The sequence below is a fragment of the Coffea eugenioides genome, chromosome 1 (genome assembly GCF_003713205.1).
Source record: "Coffea eugenioides isolate CCC68of chromosome 1, Ceug_1.0, whole genome shotgun sequence".
NCBI classification, from domain to species: domain Eukaryota; kingdom Viridiplantae; phylum Streptophyta; class Magnoliopsida; order Gentianales; family Rubiaceae; genus Coffea; species Coffea eugenioides.
The window spans coordinates 26,133,395-26,148,416 of record NC_040035.1 but is presented as its reverse complement, the minus strand read 5'-3'; the positions used below and the strand labels follow the sequence as shown (position 1 = coordinate 26,148,416).

Sequence of the window (15,022 nt, the reverse complement as noted above, 5' to 3'; positions counted from 1 at the left end):
TGCACATCCTTTCTATCCCAATTGTCAAAGATTCGAACCTTGAAACTGACAGTGAGGAAACTTTAAATTTTTCTACAAATCGCTACGTGTGTGTTTGGATTGTAACTTTTCAAATCGCTAAAAATTGCTATGTTTTTCGTTGACACATTTTTCAATCACCTTTTACATCACATACATCAAATAGCTACAATAATTTTTCTACAAAAAGTCCAGAAAAATGCAATCAAAACAATTCTTCCTCTAGACTAATCATAGTGGTTATATTTTTTGGTCACCTTAATCCATTTTCACTATAAATATTTGTCAAAACCTTACACCTGTGGAAAACCATGGGAACTTTTGACTGAAAATACACCTTGCCAGTGGCCCCTTTGAACTCTTTTTCTCCTCACCTGTCTAAGAACTATTTCACATTTTTAATCTTTTCTTGGCTTCTTCAATATGTAAGCAAAGAAAATTAATTCTTGTGAAAAAAAAAATCAGCTCTTTGATTTAAAAAACTCATGTCTCAAACTTTAATGAAATCATAATCTTCTTTCGGGTAGATGCGGTTCAATTCGAGTAATATTTATAAAATACTCTAGATTAAAGATTTTCCTGCTTTTGCTCTAAAATGAAATAAAACAAAAGAGAATCTATACTATACTCCTAATAACTTGGAGTAGTCGATATATATGTATCTATACATGTTTATGTATTTGTATCTTTGAATGTAATTTTTTTGACAAAAGTTATACACGAGAGAATACCAGCCCTATAATTTTATTAATAAATAAAGAGAGCATAAATGGAGGAGGACATACACATGATATGATACTTGTCTTGACATGAAATCAATGAAAGACCAAAGTCTTTGGCATTCTATCAAATTAGTGGCAAAAACTTATGGTTGAATAAATGAAATAACAATGGGGTAGTTTGGATAGGCCATTATTTGGGTTTTTTGAAATAGTGGTACAAAAAAGTGTTTGGATTACACTTCAAATAACACAAATAATTGAGGGATTAGGCGAAAACATTTCCTGCACACGTGGAATCAGGTGTCATTTCAGTGCTGAAGCGTGCATCGACGTGGAAATTCCGTGGGACCCCTGGCTGGTCCACGCACGTTCTCATAGCAATTGTGTAAGATGGGAATTGGGAGAATACTGTGCATTTTTTACCGTTGGTGCTATTGAAGACGAAGAGTAAAGGTAAAGCTGCTCCGGTTTCTTCCAAACCTGCACAGAATTTATTCTCTTTGCTTTTCTCCTCCATTTCGTAGCTGACTGTCTTCTCCCATCCAGAAGTAATCAGATACGGCTGGATTCTTTTACCACGGGTAGGCCTGTTGACGACCCGAGCTGCTCGCGAGCCGCTCGCGAGCAGCTCGGGTCAAAGCTCGGCTCGAGCTCGTGTTGACCGAGCTCGAGCCGAGTTCGAGCCGCTAGTTAATATAAACGAGCCGAGCACGAGTCTTTATTTCATAGGCTCGATAGCTCGACGAGCCGCTCGATAGGCTCGAATAATTGTGAAATTATAAAAATACCCCTATATCAATTAAAATTTACAAGTTTATGACTATTTCTCATTTTCTCCATCGATTTACCTAATTCCCAAATCCTCGCTTCCTCTGCCGACTCCTGCCGATTCCCAACTCCCAAACTCCAAATTCCCACTTCCGCCGGCTCCATCTCCACCAGCTCCACCCAGCTTTTGCAGGTATGTACTCAGCTTCTCTTTCTTTTCCTTTTCCGTTTTCTTTCTTCCCCAGCTTGGCAGCCCCCTCCTTTCAAAGCTTTAGATCTATGGATAATAGCTTTCTTTCTTTCTTCCCCTGCTCGGTAGATCCATCATTTCAAAGCTTTATCATTCAAAGCTTTAGATCTATTGCAAAAGAGGTAGTTGTGGACCCCCCGTGATGTTCTTTTGTTTTTTCTTCTACGGTGGTCCAACTTAGGGGCTTGAAGCAGATACATTGACTGGGGAACCCATCTTGAGGCTGATATTGATGGAAATGGAGTTATGGACTATGGAGAGTTTGTAGCAGTGACGATACACTTGCAGAGGATGGAGAATGATGAGCACTTTCGTAGAGCGTTCATGTTTTTTTGACAAAGACGGATTTTTGGCTAATTTGGATATGGCAATTTTTGGTTGTTGTTTGGCCCCTTTTTATGGCTTATTTTTAGCTGTGTTTAAAGCTATATTTTTGCTGATTTTTTGTGCTCAATTTCTCAATTAGCAGGCTGATTTTTTGACATTTTTTTGGCTGCTGTTTTTCTTTCTTTCTTTTTTCTTTTTGGATAGCTCATTTGCTGGTTTCTTTTGCTTCTTAATGTAATTAGAGTTGAAGAGCATAATTACAGCTTGGCTTGACGATGAATTGCTGAAGACACAATTTATATTTGAAATTTATTGGTAACTAAAAATTTCAAATGTTGAACATTTAGATTTTTATATATTATATGTTTATGATTATATTAGTGGATAATTTGTACCTCTCAAATCAAGATTATGTGAAAATTGCTGTTATTATTCTTAAATTTTACCAAAAATATGCGGACAAAAATTCTATTTTTTTGCCTAAATTTCGAGAAAGTCAGCTGATTTCGAGCTCATCATGAGCCGAAAAATCGAGCAAAATTTGAGCTAATGTGGCGAGCTGCTTGCGAGCCAAAATCAAGCTAAGCTCGCGAGCTATAATCGAGTCGATCTCGAGTGCTCCTTTGTCTATATCGAGTCGAGCTTGAGCTTCATTTTTCGAGCTCGACGAACTCGAGCTCGAACTCGAGCTCGCATATAAATAAGCCTAACTCGACTCGATAAGTTCAAAACTCGACTCGACTCGGCTCGTTTGCACCCCTAACCACGGGCAGATATCTAGCAAATTCGGATCTTGGATTCGATTCGCTACTATCAAATCTAGCGGAAACTACGACAGCAACCGACTGAGGTGCTTTTGAAAGCTATGCAACACGCTACAGTACCTCTCCCTGAAGCAATAAATCTCACATAAACCGAGCTGCTGCTAAATAGTTGGAGCATAAATTTGGTCCCGGGTCCCGCGTTGCACGGTTCATCACCGTGCTTCAATTGCTTTTTTCCTTTTCATCAGCGGCGTTCGAGCATGAACACAAAGCTTGAACAATTTGCTGTTATTTGAGGGGTTGTGACAAATTGAATTCGGTAAGCAATCCTGATCCTCGATACCGACTGCACTTTCTTGTTTAAGTTCTATCTCTATTTGGATGCCTGGACAAGTTACCATAATGTACCAAAAATTTAGCAGTTCTGATAACTACAATCTGATGAAATTAGAGCTCTCTGTGTTAGGGTTCTCTCGATTTGTTCTTTTACTCATTACTTTCAAATTAATGTGAGTGGTTGTGTGGAAGAACACTTTGTAGATTTGTGAAATAAATTACTACCAAGCATACACTGGTCCTTTTCCCTAACCGCTGGATCTCTACTAAGCTTAGGTTCTGAGGAAGGGAGGACCTCCCCCTTTGCTTTCTTTATACATCGTTGCTTATTTTGATAGGACTTGAGCAGAATTGTAATCTATGTAGAAGATGTTTAAATCCTTTCCCTGCTCTGCTCGGCTCTGCTCGTGAATGACTTTAAGTTTGCTTTGCAGTATAAATATTTGGTTTCTTAATTTCCTTGCAACTCTTGTATTCTGATAAATACTCTACTCCCTGTTTTAGAATTATGGTTTCCTGATAATTGTCATCATGCTTGTTTGACTTGTGGGCTGAATTCCTATTACCTATTTTAGTACGTCAACAGGTAGGATTCGTTTGAATCGGCATTACTCTCTCCAGTTAGTACTCTCTCTATTTTATTGTTGATAGTCTTCACCGTATAACCAGGAAATAGTGCCCAGTTTGAATAGTCTTGTGTTAGTACTACTCCTTGTGAACCCCGGATGATGCTTGATTCATGAAGGTGGTTTGATTGGCCTAAAAAAAATATATACTCTCTATTGGTAGCCCTCAAATGACATTTACACATCTCAGTTGGCACCTTCTACGCATTGACTGATGCCTGCATTTCTGGCAATATGGAACCGTAACCCATCCTGCACTGAGGAGTGCTTTTTTTTTTTTACATGTTTTGTGGTCCTAAAGTTGGATTATACCCCAAGAAGGAGCATCTTTTTTGTCAGTTTCTTGCTAGAGCTGAGACAACATCCTCTGCTCTATTATAACCGATGTCGATGAGGAAAACATTTGTAGTAACAACACACAGTTCTTCTTCTGATAATGACTGACCTTGATGTTGAATTGGTTTAGGCAGGACTTTTGTCGAGTTGGGTACCTTTTGAGATTCTGGCTCTGGAATTGAAATTGTAAGGTCGTGATCCTTGCGAACGATTCTATGACTATCGTTCCTACACACTTTTATTGAACTTTATAATGCTTGACCAGATCAATGATACGTTGATATCAGGTTGTTGGAGGATGGCCATTGATGGCTGTTATCCAAGTAGGAGAGTGCTTCATTCCAGCGTAGAAACTTTGAGTAACTAATTGGGTCTTTGAATGTACAAATGCTATATCAAGTTTGGTTGTCTGTACTTTCATTACCCCAAGGTATTTTCTTTTCCATAGATAGGCTCTGTCCCTTTGATTTCCTAGACTTTTCTCTAAGCATCTGTCTTGTCTTCAAGTGCTTGTTTGGGTACTAAAATTAGTGCCTCGGGCGTGTTAACTATATATAACTACATTTACTTCCCCAATTATTTTATGGACTAAACGTATCATTTTACAGTAGCCAGATATCCCATATAGACCGGGGACGACAAATTTGTTTTTTGTATGTAAACCGTAGCTCAACACTAGAATCCCAGAAATATGTTCGATCTACTTCTTGTTTGCGTGCTGCCTTTGAATCTTGTTCTGTTCTTGGAATACCATCTTCACGTGTTTCTTTTTATGAGCTTGCTTATGCTCCTTCGAATTATTATGTATGTCACTTTTTCGCAGAGCTGAAACTACAAAGTTTTCGGGAAACAAATCTGTCGGACGTGTTAATGCCCACTAGAAAAAGGTTAAAATTAAGTTTAAGTCCAGGTAAACCACTGCTTTGCGACCTAACCATCCTTATCGATTTATCTTCCGTTTTTAATTTATGTAGTTAACTCTTGTTAAGTGGTTGTTCTGTTCCTTATTTCCTCAGCATCCCCATCAAGTGTGACTAGTTCGGTTAGTGCAAAGTCTTGTTGCGACTCAAACGACTTTCAAGAAAGCCTAATCAACTACTTTGAGGTGTGCCCATAAATTTGAAACCTGGCCTCTTATACGATCAAAATGAAAGCAACATTGCTGTTTCCTCTTTATTTTGCATCTGTGTAACCCTTTGACTTTCCTTTTCTTGTCCTGAATCATAGATGTCTGAAAAGAAGCACTGGGAAGACTGGGAAGAGGAGATGTACATCCGAACGTATGTTGAATGGCACAAAGATGGAAGGTGGGAGGCAACTCGGACCACCTTGGCAAATCACACTGCAATGGCTGCCTACTTGACCCAAGAATTGGGGGTTATTTGCACTGGCACTCAATCCCAGTCGAAGTTCTATCGTGTGGTCGACAAATGGAGACTTTTCACACACCTCCGAGGTGATTCTGCCAAGCCAGAGACGGGGATAGGATGGGACGAGGAACACAGATGCTTTGTAGCCGGAAAAGAGCAATGGGGATATTTGTGGAAGGTATGTTGTTCGACCTCTGCCTTCTACTATATTTGCAATTAAATTTGCACCTTTCTGGTTCGAAAGAGCTAAAACGAACCCAACTGGTTGTACACATTTTGGTTTAGTTGAAGTGAGTGTCCCATTTCTTCATTTTGTTCATATAAGAAAGGCTGTTGGTGTCCTGTCTGAATGGTTTTAGTGCCGGAATGTCACAGTTTTAGTGGAGAGTGTGTTTTTGCTTCGACATACACTGTGTCTCATTAGAAATACATTATTGGTCTTAAGCTTGGAGTGCTCTGTTATCACTTATTCAATCCAGTGTCACTTATTCAGTAGCCTGGACTTTATATAGCAAACAGTGGCATACACTAGATTCCTGAAACATTGTGGAGTGTTGTTTGCTTCTGTTAACCTTTCCTGGCATTTTAAATAAATTGTCTTATGTTTGCTGTCAATTCTGTTACGCTTTTGATCTGGCTTCTGTTAGCAAGAGTAATGGCTTCTGTTGGGTAGTGTTATGGTATTTTAATGAACTGTCTTTTCTTTGTTGTTTGTCTAATAGCTTGACAAAAGCTATGTGGAATTCCAGCACCCAAATAGTGCTGATTTGATGATCCTATGGGATGAGGTGATGGACGGCAAGCATGCCACAGGCACCCATGCTCAATCTTCGGCCCAATTCGTGGCACCCCAATTTGTGCCTCCTCGTATCCGTAGACGTAGGGGTGATTCGACCCTCAAAGGCAAAGGAGTTGCCTCTAGTTCTGTCATCAACCCAGCAGATTCTAAGGGCACATCGGACGATACTGGCAGCCCAATTATGCGTAATCCTGGCAAACGACCGTTGGGTAGTGCTCCACAAAGTTCTGAGAATGAAGGCTCTAGAGGAACCAAGTCCCGAAGGTCGGGTTCGGAGAACTACCAAGAGGCACTGAGCAACTTCAATAGATATTCTTCGATTGCATGTTCCGAAAGAGAATCGAAGGAGAAGTATTCAATTGAGGTTGCTAAGAAAGCAGTTTAGGACCTGAAGTTGGACGATACTGTACACATGTATGTCTTGAGAGAATTGTTGGATGGGGAGTTCCGGGCTTTATTTATTAGCTTCAGTGAGAGTGAGCGGATAACATGGATTAATTTGTTCATCGTGCCAAAGATCGTCGGCAAGTAGGGGACCTAAATCCCCTGGGAGTAACTTCAATAGATGTGTTTCTGCTGTGCCTCTGTTATTGCTAATTTCGGACAGTTGGTTTCCCTGTGTTTTTTCATTTTATATGTTGCTGTAACAAGTGGTGGAATTCTACGAAGCTTTGATCACCACATTCCTTGTGTGCCCATTTGTGTCATTTCGGATGACTGCATAGCTGGTTATGTACACTAAGTATACATTTACTAGTTTCAGTAGTATGTTTAAGCAAGATGCCATGACTTTTATTAAGAATGTGTTAAGAGCTATAAATTGGTTTAGTTACTTAAGCTTGAGTGAGCTATTTTATATAAATGTCTTAGCTGGATTCAACGTGCATGTGGCTGTATGTTGGATATCATCCACCTCCGGAATTAGTTGTTGGCTTCTGCCCAAGTTAACTTCCTCCAGTTCTAGTTTTTTATTTGCTGCTTGAGCCTCTCTAAACTTTTTAGATTTTGGAGGGACCATTCTTATTATTTATTTGCATGTGATTGTAGTTCTCACCGCCAAGCTACATTTAGTTATTCCATGGTCTAGTTCGAAAGGAGAGCAGTTCATATTAGGCTTAGTACATGTCATGGACCGAGCTTTTCACTTGGCTACCGCAATTTCTGTCTGTTCCCCTTTTGAAGCTATTGAAAGTTGTTTTTTTAACGTGCGATTTGATACAGTAGTGTAATTAAAATAAAAAGTAGTGTGTGTTTTCAGTTGTTATTTAAATTCTTTTACAGGAATTTGTCTTTATAATTAAGAGTTACTTAATTATATATGGATTGGTTTAATGTAAAACCGCATTTCAATTGTACAATTGCAATTCTCATTTGTAATTGTTTTCTAGTATTTGAGTAGCTCGTAATGAACCGAGCTTCCATCATCAACTACATGACATAAAGCAGATTAAGAGACATGTTTTGCAAAAAAACTAAAAATAACAGTTTGTAGTAATAAGCAAATTTCCAGTTTGCAAAATAACCTCAAATTCCTTCCACCGAAACTTGAATAACAGGTCATTTCACGGCTCTATAAACTGCCGGCAAATAAATCCCGGGAAATTAAACCCCGGGAAAATTAAAGTACTATAAATTATATATTTTGCAACCCAAATAAAAATTTGTGGAAAAAAAATGTACAATTACCAAAATTAATTACCAGTATACATCAGTTGAAATTAAATTCAATTATAAATGTTAGGCTCAAAAACTTAATCATTAACTACCAAATTAACTGAAATATTTTGATTACGGAAATTGCAAATTACTTTGGATATCATTTTTCTCATTAATGTTTGACATAAAAACTAAAATTAGCCTTTCATTTAATTGCTGAAAGAAACCTTTGAATAACAATCGCGGGTTTGTGAAAACCGAATAAAAAACATTCCATTAGTTGATCAGCTTGGTCCAAAGAAGCAAAACAAGTAACTATTCCATTATCAGGAGGCCTTATCAAGCACCTTGTAATGCACGGATTTCATGCATGAATGAATTCATTTGCAAACTAGAACGCAGTCCTACAATAATGGTCTGTTGGAATAATTAGAGAAAGCCACGAAGAAGAGGTTGCTTCATGCAGCATTACCGGATGCTGCTTGGAAAGAAAAGTCACGCGTGCTATCTCAACATCTCCTCATACACACATAATCCAAAATAAAAAAAGCACTCTGCTTGAGTCCTACAACAAGCATATAGGCTTCTGTCTGTCAACAAAGTGGGATCAGAGCAGCGGACGTTTGTTGGCAATTTCACAGTAGGATCATTTTACCACATGCATGTATATTCGACAACCTTTGTCTCAAATCACCGAAAGTGAGCAGGCCTACTACCATGCCTGCAATGCTTTTCGCTTTTGGAAATAATTAGAGCAAATATACAGCAGATTCCAAGGAAGGCATAGTATGAACAGATTAGGCATCTCTTTCTCTCTGTTACACATGGGAAACTAGTACAACTTCACAGGGGACGACAAATTTCTATGCAGGCCTTCGACTAGAGCTTCCAACCTACTAACTCAACCCTATATATGTACCCTAACATCAGACCTGATTCATACCAGCTTGAGTTCGCAACATCTCCTGCAATACTTTAGAAGGCCATCCAAGTTTCTTATTTTCCAAAAGAAGTGCAACCCCATTCTGCATCACCGTTACTGAAACCACATCTCGCGTGGGTTTATCAGCTTTTCCCTTCCCTAGCAAACAAGGGACTACTGCCACTTCAGCTAACGTAAAGCCCTGTCGTGGGTTAACGCTCTCCCTCCCATCGGCCGGCCTTCGGTTTTTTCTTGCATTCAAAGCCTCTATTTCCACATTGCTCCACAAAGTTCTGATTTCACGCTGCATTTTAATTAAGTAATAACACACTTTATTATACGATTGCAGGATTTTAGCTACTTTTCGTGCATGGCAAACTTCAATCCGTACTTCGCTTCCTCCTCTTCTGGCTCACGCTCTGAAGAAGACGAAGAGGCTATTCTCAATGCTGCAGCTATGATACTTTTTTCGCCAGAAGCCGAACGTTACGATGGACCTCTAATTAAAATACCTTGCCGCAATTCTGACATGCCTGGTTGGAAGTGGGTTCAAGAGCTAATAACAGGTCATCCACTACGTATTTTGGAGAATTGCCGAATCACAGTAGACAATTTCATGCGGCTTTGTGATGTTCTGGTAGGCAATAACTACGTACCTCAGAATCCACACAAGCATGTCTCGATTGAGGAATCGCTAGCCATGACTTTAGTTATGCTAAGTCACAGCACGCGAACTCGTGTAGTAGCTGAAAGATTTCAACATTCAACGGAAACCATTCATAGAAATGTAGCAGAAGTGCTGTTGGGGTTATGTCGATTTGCACAAAGGATTATTAAACCAAAACAAAGTGACGAAGTACATCCAAAAATAAGATATAGCACCAAGTATTATCCTTGGTTCAAGGTATTCTCTATTTTCCATGTGCTATAACTTTAAATTGAATTCTACTATTGGAAATACTGAAAGGGAGATTTTCTGGTCTTCCAAATTTATTGTTATAGCCAAACTCCACAAATAAATTCATCAATCAGTTACCCACATTTCTTCACCACCCATTGATTGAGGTAAAGCACGGACTCAAATGCAAAAACTCCCATTTGTGTCTCATGGTCCAACCAGATGTCAAAAGCTTTGAGATGATTCAAGGCATTTTTTTAAATAGTCAGCCGAATCAATTCATTTGCCGTATTAAGGCATATTATAATGCATTTTTTTTATCTCAAATTTATGATCCTCTGTGAAATAAATGCAGGATTGTGTGGGTGCTTTGGACGGAACACATATCCCTGCTACAGTTCCGGCACACGAGCAGATGGCCTACACAAATAGGCATGGGACTCAAAGCCAGAATGTGTTAGCTGTATGTGACCATGATATGCGGTTCATATATGTCTATGCCGGATGGGAAGGCAGCGCACACGATGCACGTGTCCTAGAACATGCAATGAGAATGCACACCGATTTTCCATTTCCCCCCCAAGGTTATAAAAAATTTGATTTGTATTAATATGCCTCACATAAATATTTTAGGAAGGGTAGCTATTCAAGGTTCCCTGATCTCCTAAACTTCTTAATTTGGAAGCAGGTAAGTTCTACCTCGTTGACGCGGCTTATAAGATGGTGCCCGGTTTTTTAGCACCGTTCAAGGGAGGACGTAACGTAAGGGTTGGACAAGGACGTGGTCGAGGACAAGGGCCGAAAGAACTGTTTAATACTCGTCACTCTCAACTTCGTAATGTAATTGAACGATCCTTCGGTGTTCTAAAACAACGTTTTGCCTATTTAAGGGGTCCGGTTCCGTATTCATATATGCAAACGCAAATCAATGTCGTTATTGCATGTTGCGCACTACATAATTTTCTTAGGGAAACTCAGCCTTCAGATGATCACTTCATGATGTACGAGCAAGAGGACATGCAATTCGAAGGCGAATGTGGAGCTCCTCCATATCCACAAATTCAACCATTGACGTCCCCGCAAGAAATAGAAGAATGGAAGGGAATGAGAGAAGAAATGGCTAATCAAATGCATGCCGCGTCACGAAGGCGGAGACAGTAGGTGAATGAGAATAAAAAAAATCTAATACCCACAGAGGTATTAGACGATGTGAGGGCCAAGGGTGGAGAAATATTCAATAGTGAGGCTTACTGTAGCAATAAACTGATGCCTGCGTTTCGTTGTTAACTCTCTGTAATCAAATGGTGGTTCTTAGTACAAGTACTATGCAGTTGCTTATATTAAATGGAGAAGCTTGTTTGCAATAAATTGCGCTCCTCCTATGCTTTCCGATGAATTTTGCATAACTTATATCGGACTTTTATTTGCATGAAGTGTTCCAGAAGTCCTGGGCAATAAGAGATGCCCACCCTAAGCAGCAAAGTTGGAAGTGTTTGATTTTATGACTTTAAATCCCCTTTTGCATGGCTTAGTTCTCCCTGAAGGAGTAGTGGGCCCCGAATGTATGTTTTAGGAATCCCAGATTTCAGCATGGTCTTCAAAGTTACCAAGCACCCGTGGTTGTCCTAACTGATGAATAGCCAGCAAAGTTTTATCCTTACATCTACGTGGCAGTCGGGTTTCCTTCCATTATCGTCAGAGTAAATTGCCATGTCAGCAAGTAGCACCATTGACTTCTTTGAATAGGATGATTTCATGGTCCAAACATTATTTCAGCTATGTCTCATTATTTGAGGAAAAGGTCAATATTATTTGAAATATTATTCCAAATATCACCTATCCAAACTACCCCAATGATGTTTTGGTCTACATACCAAATGTATTAGGGACAGGAAAAGTTAAGATCAGAGTTCTTCTCTTTAGGGTAATATAAGTTTAATTAATTCTTTTGTATGTCAAAAAGTTTCTTTCACTAGTTTTACGTTTTCCTTTTTTTCTTTTTCTTTTAATAATTTTTACCTAAAACAGACATGCAGAGATATTTTTGAATAAGATTTTTTTCCGAAATAGTTGAAAAATATTTTTCAATTTCGTCCAACTAGTTTTCCATTGCCATAAACCTTCCAAGTACAATTTAGCTGGCGATGATGCAGGTAAAACTAAATTAGTAATAAATTGGTACGGAATACTAGTAAATTTTTGTTAGAAGTTTGGATCAATTAATCTTTACGTTTGTGTTAACATTCCTCCTTCTTTATTTTTTTTTTCATTTTTATCTGAAGCACAATTACAGTTTGCACTTAATAAGTACAATTTCTCTAAGAGAGCTACTTCTCTTTGTCAAAAGCCTGTTAATAGTAGCATGCAAGTCTCTGGAACTGTTATACAATCAATTGAGCTCCACCTCAAAATGAATGCAGCTTAAGGGAGATGATCAGTTGGCTTTGTCTTATTTACCTTGAAGGCACTTTTAAGAGCTTGGACCTTATCTTTGGCAATCAATTGTAATTTGTTGCTAATGCCTATTCAGGATATTTCAATCACTTCTAAGGAGCTTTTAGTCCTGCATCACAATTCAGAACTCTCTCAAAAAATGCTTAAAAGAAAAGGTCCCCAACTGATGGAATTGGAAATTTGGAATTGATGGCACCAAATGAATTACCAAAATTATTTCAAACTTGACTTGAAGAAACTCTGTCAAGTGCATTCAGAACTGGCTGTTTGTTTCCATAATTCTAGTCAACTGAATTAATTCCTAAAATAGTCAGAACAAATTTTCCACATTGATACAGATATTGACCAGACCAAAACAAAAGCAACATAATCCATTTTAGTCACAAATTTCACAATATGTGCGTTGATTTACATCTTTTTTCGAACACGATAAATTTTATTTTATACCAAAGAAAAAGAGTAGATCCAAAGAGATCAAGGAAGAAATTGAACCGCTACCGAATCAAACGGTGCCTTTCCAACAGATCGTGGACAAGAATGCAAATCAAGGATTTACATACAATAGTACCATGAATACCTGCACGTGCTTTGATTGATGTCCACAGCTGCTAGACAGGGAAGAGAGGGTTAGGATATGAGCGGATAAATGACCACAAGGCTTCAGAAATTGACCAAAAAATAAAAAATAAAAAATAAATGGACATTATGATCCACATCATAATTGTACATGTATATCTTTATTGTTCTTCATGTCAGATATTCAAAATTTGACTCAGTAACATACAAACTCTAATCTAGCCAACAGCTACAGATTTGTCTATGCACAGACGCGGTCTATTCCTTGTCTACAAAACTGGGGTTGGTACAGCAAAGAATGCTATTGTTCTCTAACTCGCATTGACCAGATTACCGGCGCAATGAACAGAAAAATAGGTGCTTTCTACCAAACCAAAAGAAAAAAGGAAAGTATAAGCGACAGTGAACTCTGAACTACCAACAGTCAGGCACAATTCTTGGCTGTAAATGTGTCCAAATTGGTGTAAGAAGGTTATCCGTTCTGCTCCACGAGTTGTGAGACGCTTATCCATTCTACTCCATGTGTGAATCATCAGTAATTAATTCGATGCAGCACTATCGCTCTGTAAATACCTATATCACTTCCCTAACGAATGTGTTAGTTGCCCCTAACTACTTCTCAAGGAGTAGTGCATAATTTTCTGAAAGTCTCTTGGCCCACTGACTCTCATTTGGTAACCACGATACCGTGTATCCAAGCATGGCACACCATCTCAAGTGCAATAGGGCGAAATGGATATCATCCATAGAGATTTTAGAAAGGTCTATTATCAGCGCTTCCATGTCTTCAGCAACAATTAGATTTTCAAATTCAGCCCTTTTTCCTTCAAGAATGTCATCATCCTCGGAAATCATTCGCATACTCATCACGAGCAATGCTTCCATTGCAGTGCTGTAGAAACCTTGGTCAACATATGCAGAGAAAACATAATGACAGGTTGATGGATCAGGTTGGATCTTCTCTCGGTGCATCTGCTCAACAATAAGCTCAATCACATCAATTTTTCCCTGCAAAGAGGCAGTGAACTGATAAACATCCATCCAACTTAACAAAAGCACAAAGACAATAGCTCAGCAGAATTTCTTTTTATTTTTAATTTTAATTTTGGGGGTAAGGAAACAACATAATTAATTATCCATAAACGGATGGAAACATTGCACAAAGGCAACTTGGAATAGTACCCTCCACACCACCAAAGGGGAGGCATGCCATTGAGAGCATCATGACAAAATTGCGACACACTGTGCTCCTTATGTTTCTCCTAAAAACTTTTTCAATCACAAATTATGCAAAACATGAACTGCCATGAACTTTGTATAGAATGATTTACAGAAAGGAAACTAAAGCTTGTAAGTTGTGGACTCAAGGTCAGTCCTAGACCATTTTGTACTAAAAGTTTAAGCAGAGTCTACAGATTCAGAAATAGGACATGCAGTATATCCAGATTCCCCAACCTAGCCACGCCTCAAAGGAATCAGGGATAGTAGGGGTAACAAGAAAATCGGGAAATGAAAAAGGTATGGAAAACACCTGCATCACACAATTGGTCCCATTACAATGGAAAACCATGCAGCCAAAGATGTTAATACAACACATTCTGTTGCCAATCCACTTTTTAATATTTTCGAGTGTGATAGTGATTAGATAATCACCAGATCATAGTTTAATTAAATCAATTACCTTTTGACATGCTTCTTGAAGAAGAGTGTTGTATAACAGCACATCTGGTTGGACTTTGTCCAGCTTCCCCTGATTAAGCAACTTCAGTGCCTCGTTAAAGTCATCAAGTCCCAGCAAAGTCTGAGGAAAATTAAAACATCATAAGGTTAAGCTACACAGAGACCTCCGCGCTTCCAAAAAAATAAGGCTACTTAATATCTAGCTTGACACCAGTAGCCACTAACAAAGTGCATCTAAGCAGAATAAAAGGAGAACAAAAAAGGGTTCTTTGAGTCATATTAAGAAGATACTTAAACCTGTATCAACAACTTTTTAACCTACTCTCTATACGAACAAATACCAAGTGAACTGACGTACCTTAATGAGACTAGTGTAAGTAACAGTCTCTGGATAAAAACCATCACGAATCATCATCGAAACCAGGGCATAAGCAGATCTAGCACTTTTCATAGTGCTGCAACAATTGATCATGATAGCATACGTAACAGCATCTGATGAAATTCCTCTCGATTTCATTAT

At 38.6% G+C, this 15,022-nt stretch overlaps 2 protein-coding genes and 1 long non-coding RNA gene across 3 annotated transcripts in view; 2 read left to right on the top strand and 1 right to left on the bottom strand.

Annotated features, from left to right (window-relative positions):
* The first annotated feature begins 1,570 nt into the window (after positions 1–1,570).
* Positions 1,571–2,393, top strand: LOC113749131. Its single transcript, XR_003464498.1, has 2 exons — positions 1,571–1,701; positions 1,940–2,393. It is a non-coding gene; the product is annotated as an uncharacterized LOC113749131 (long non-coding RNA).
* A 2,981-nt stretch (positions 2,394–5,374) lies between these two features.
* LOC113769441 lies at positions 5,375–6,797 on the top strand. Its single transcript, XM_027313888.1, has 2 exons — positions 5,375–5,695; positions 6,240–6,797. The coding sequence occupies exons 1-2, from the start codon at positions 5,375–5,377 to the stop codon at positions 6,699–6,701; spliced, it is 783 nt and encodes a 260-aa protein (XP_027169689.1). The 3' UTR covers positions 6,702–6,797.
* Positions 6,798–12,967: 6,170 nt separating this feature from the next.
* The window catches only part of LOC113782938 (pentatricopeptide repeat-containing protein At1g76280), a 22,112-nt gene continuing 20,057 nt past the window's right edge, over positions 12,968–15,022 (bottom strand). Inside the window, exons 13-15 of the mRNA XM_027328929.1 lie at positions 14,861–14,994; positions 14,504–14,623; positions 12,968–13,830 (exon numbers count right to left, since the gene is read on the bottom strand). Coding sequence (XP_027184730.1) covers positions 13,435–13,830; positions 14,504–14,623; positions 14,861–14,994 — 650 coding nt within the window. The 3' untranslated portion in view covers positions 12,968–13,434. The remainder of the gene's footprint in view (positions 13,831–14,503; positions 14,624–14,860; positions 14,995–15,022) is intronic.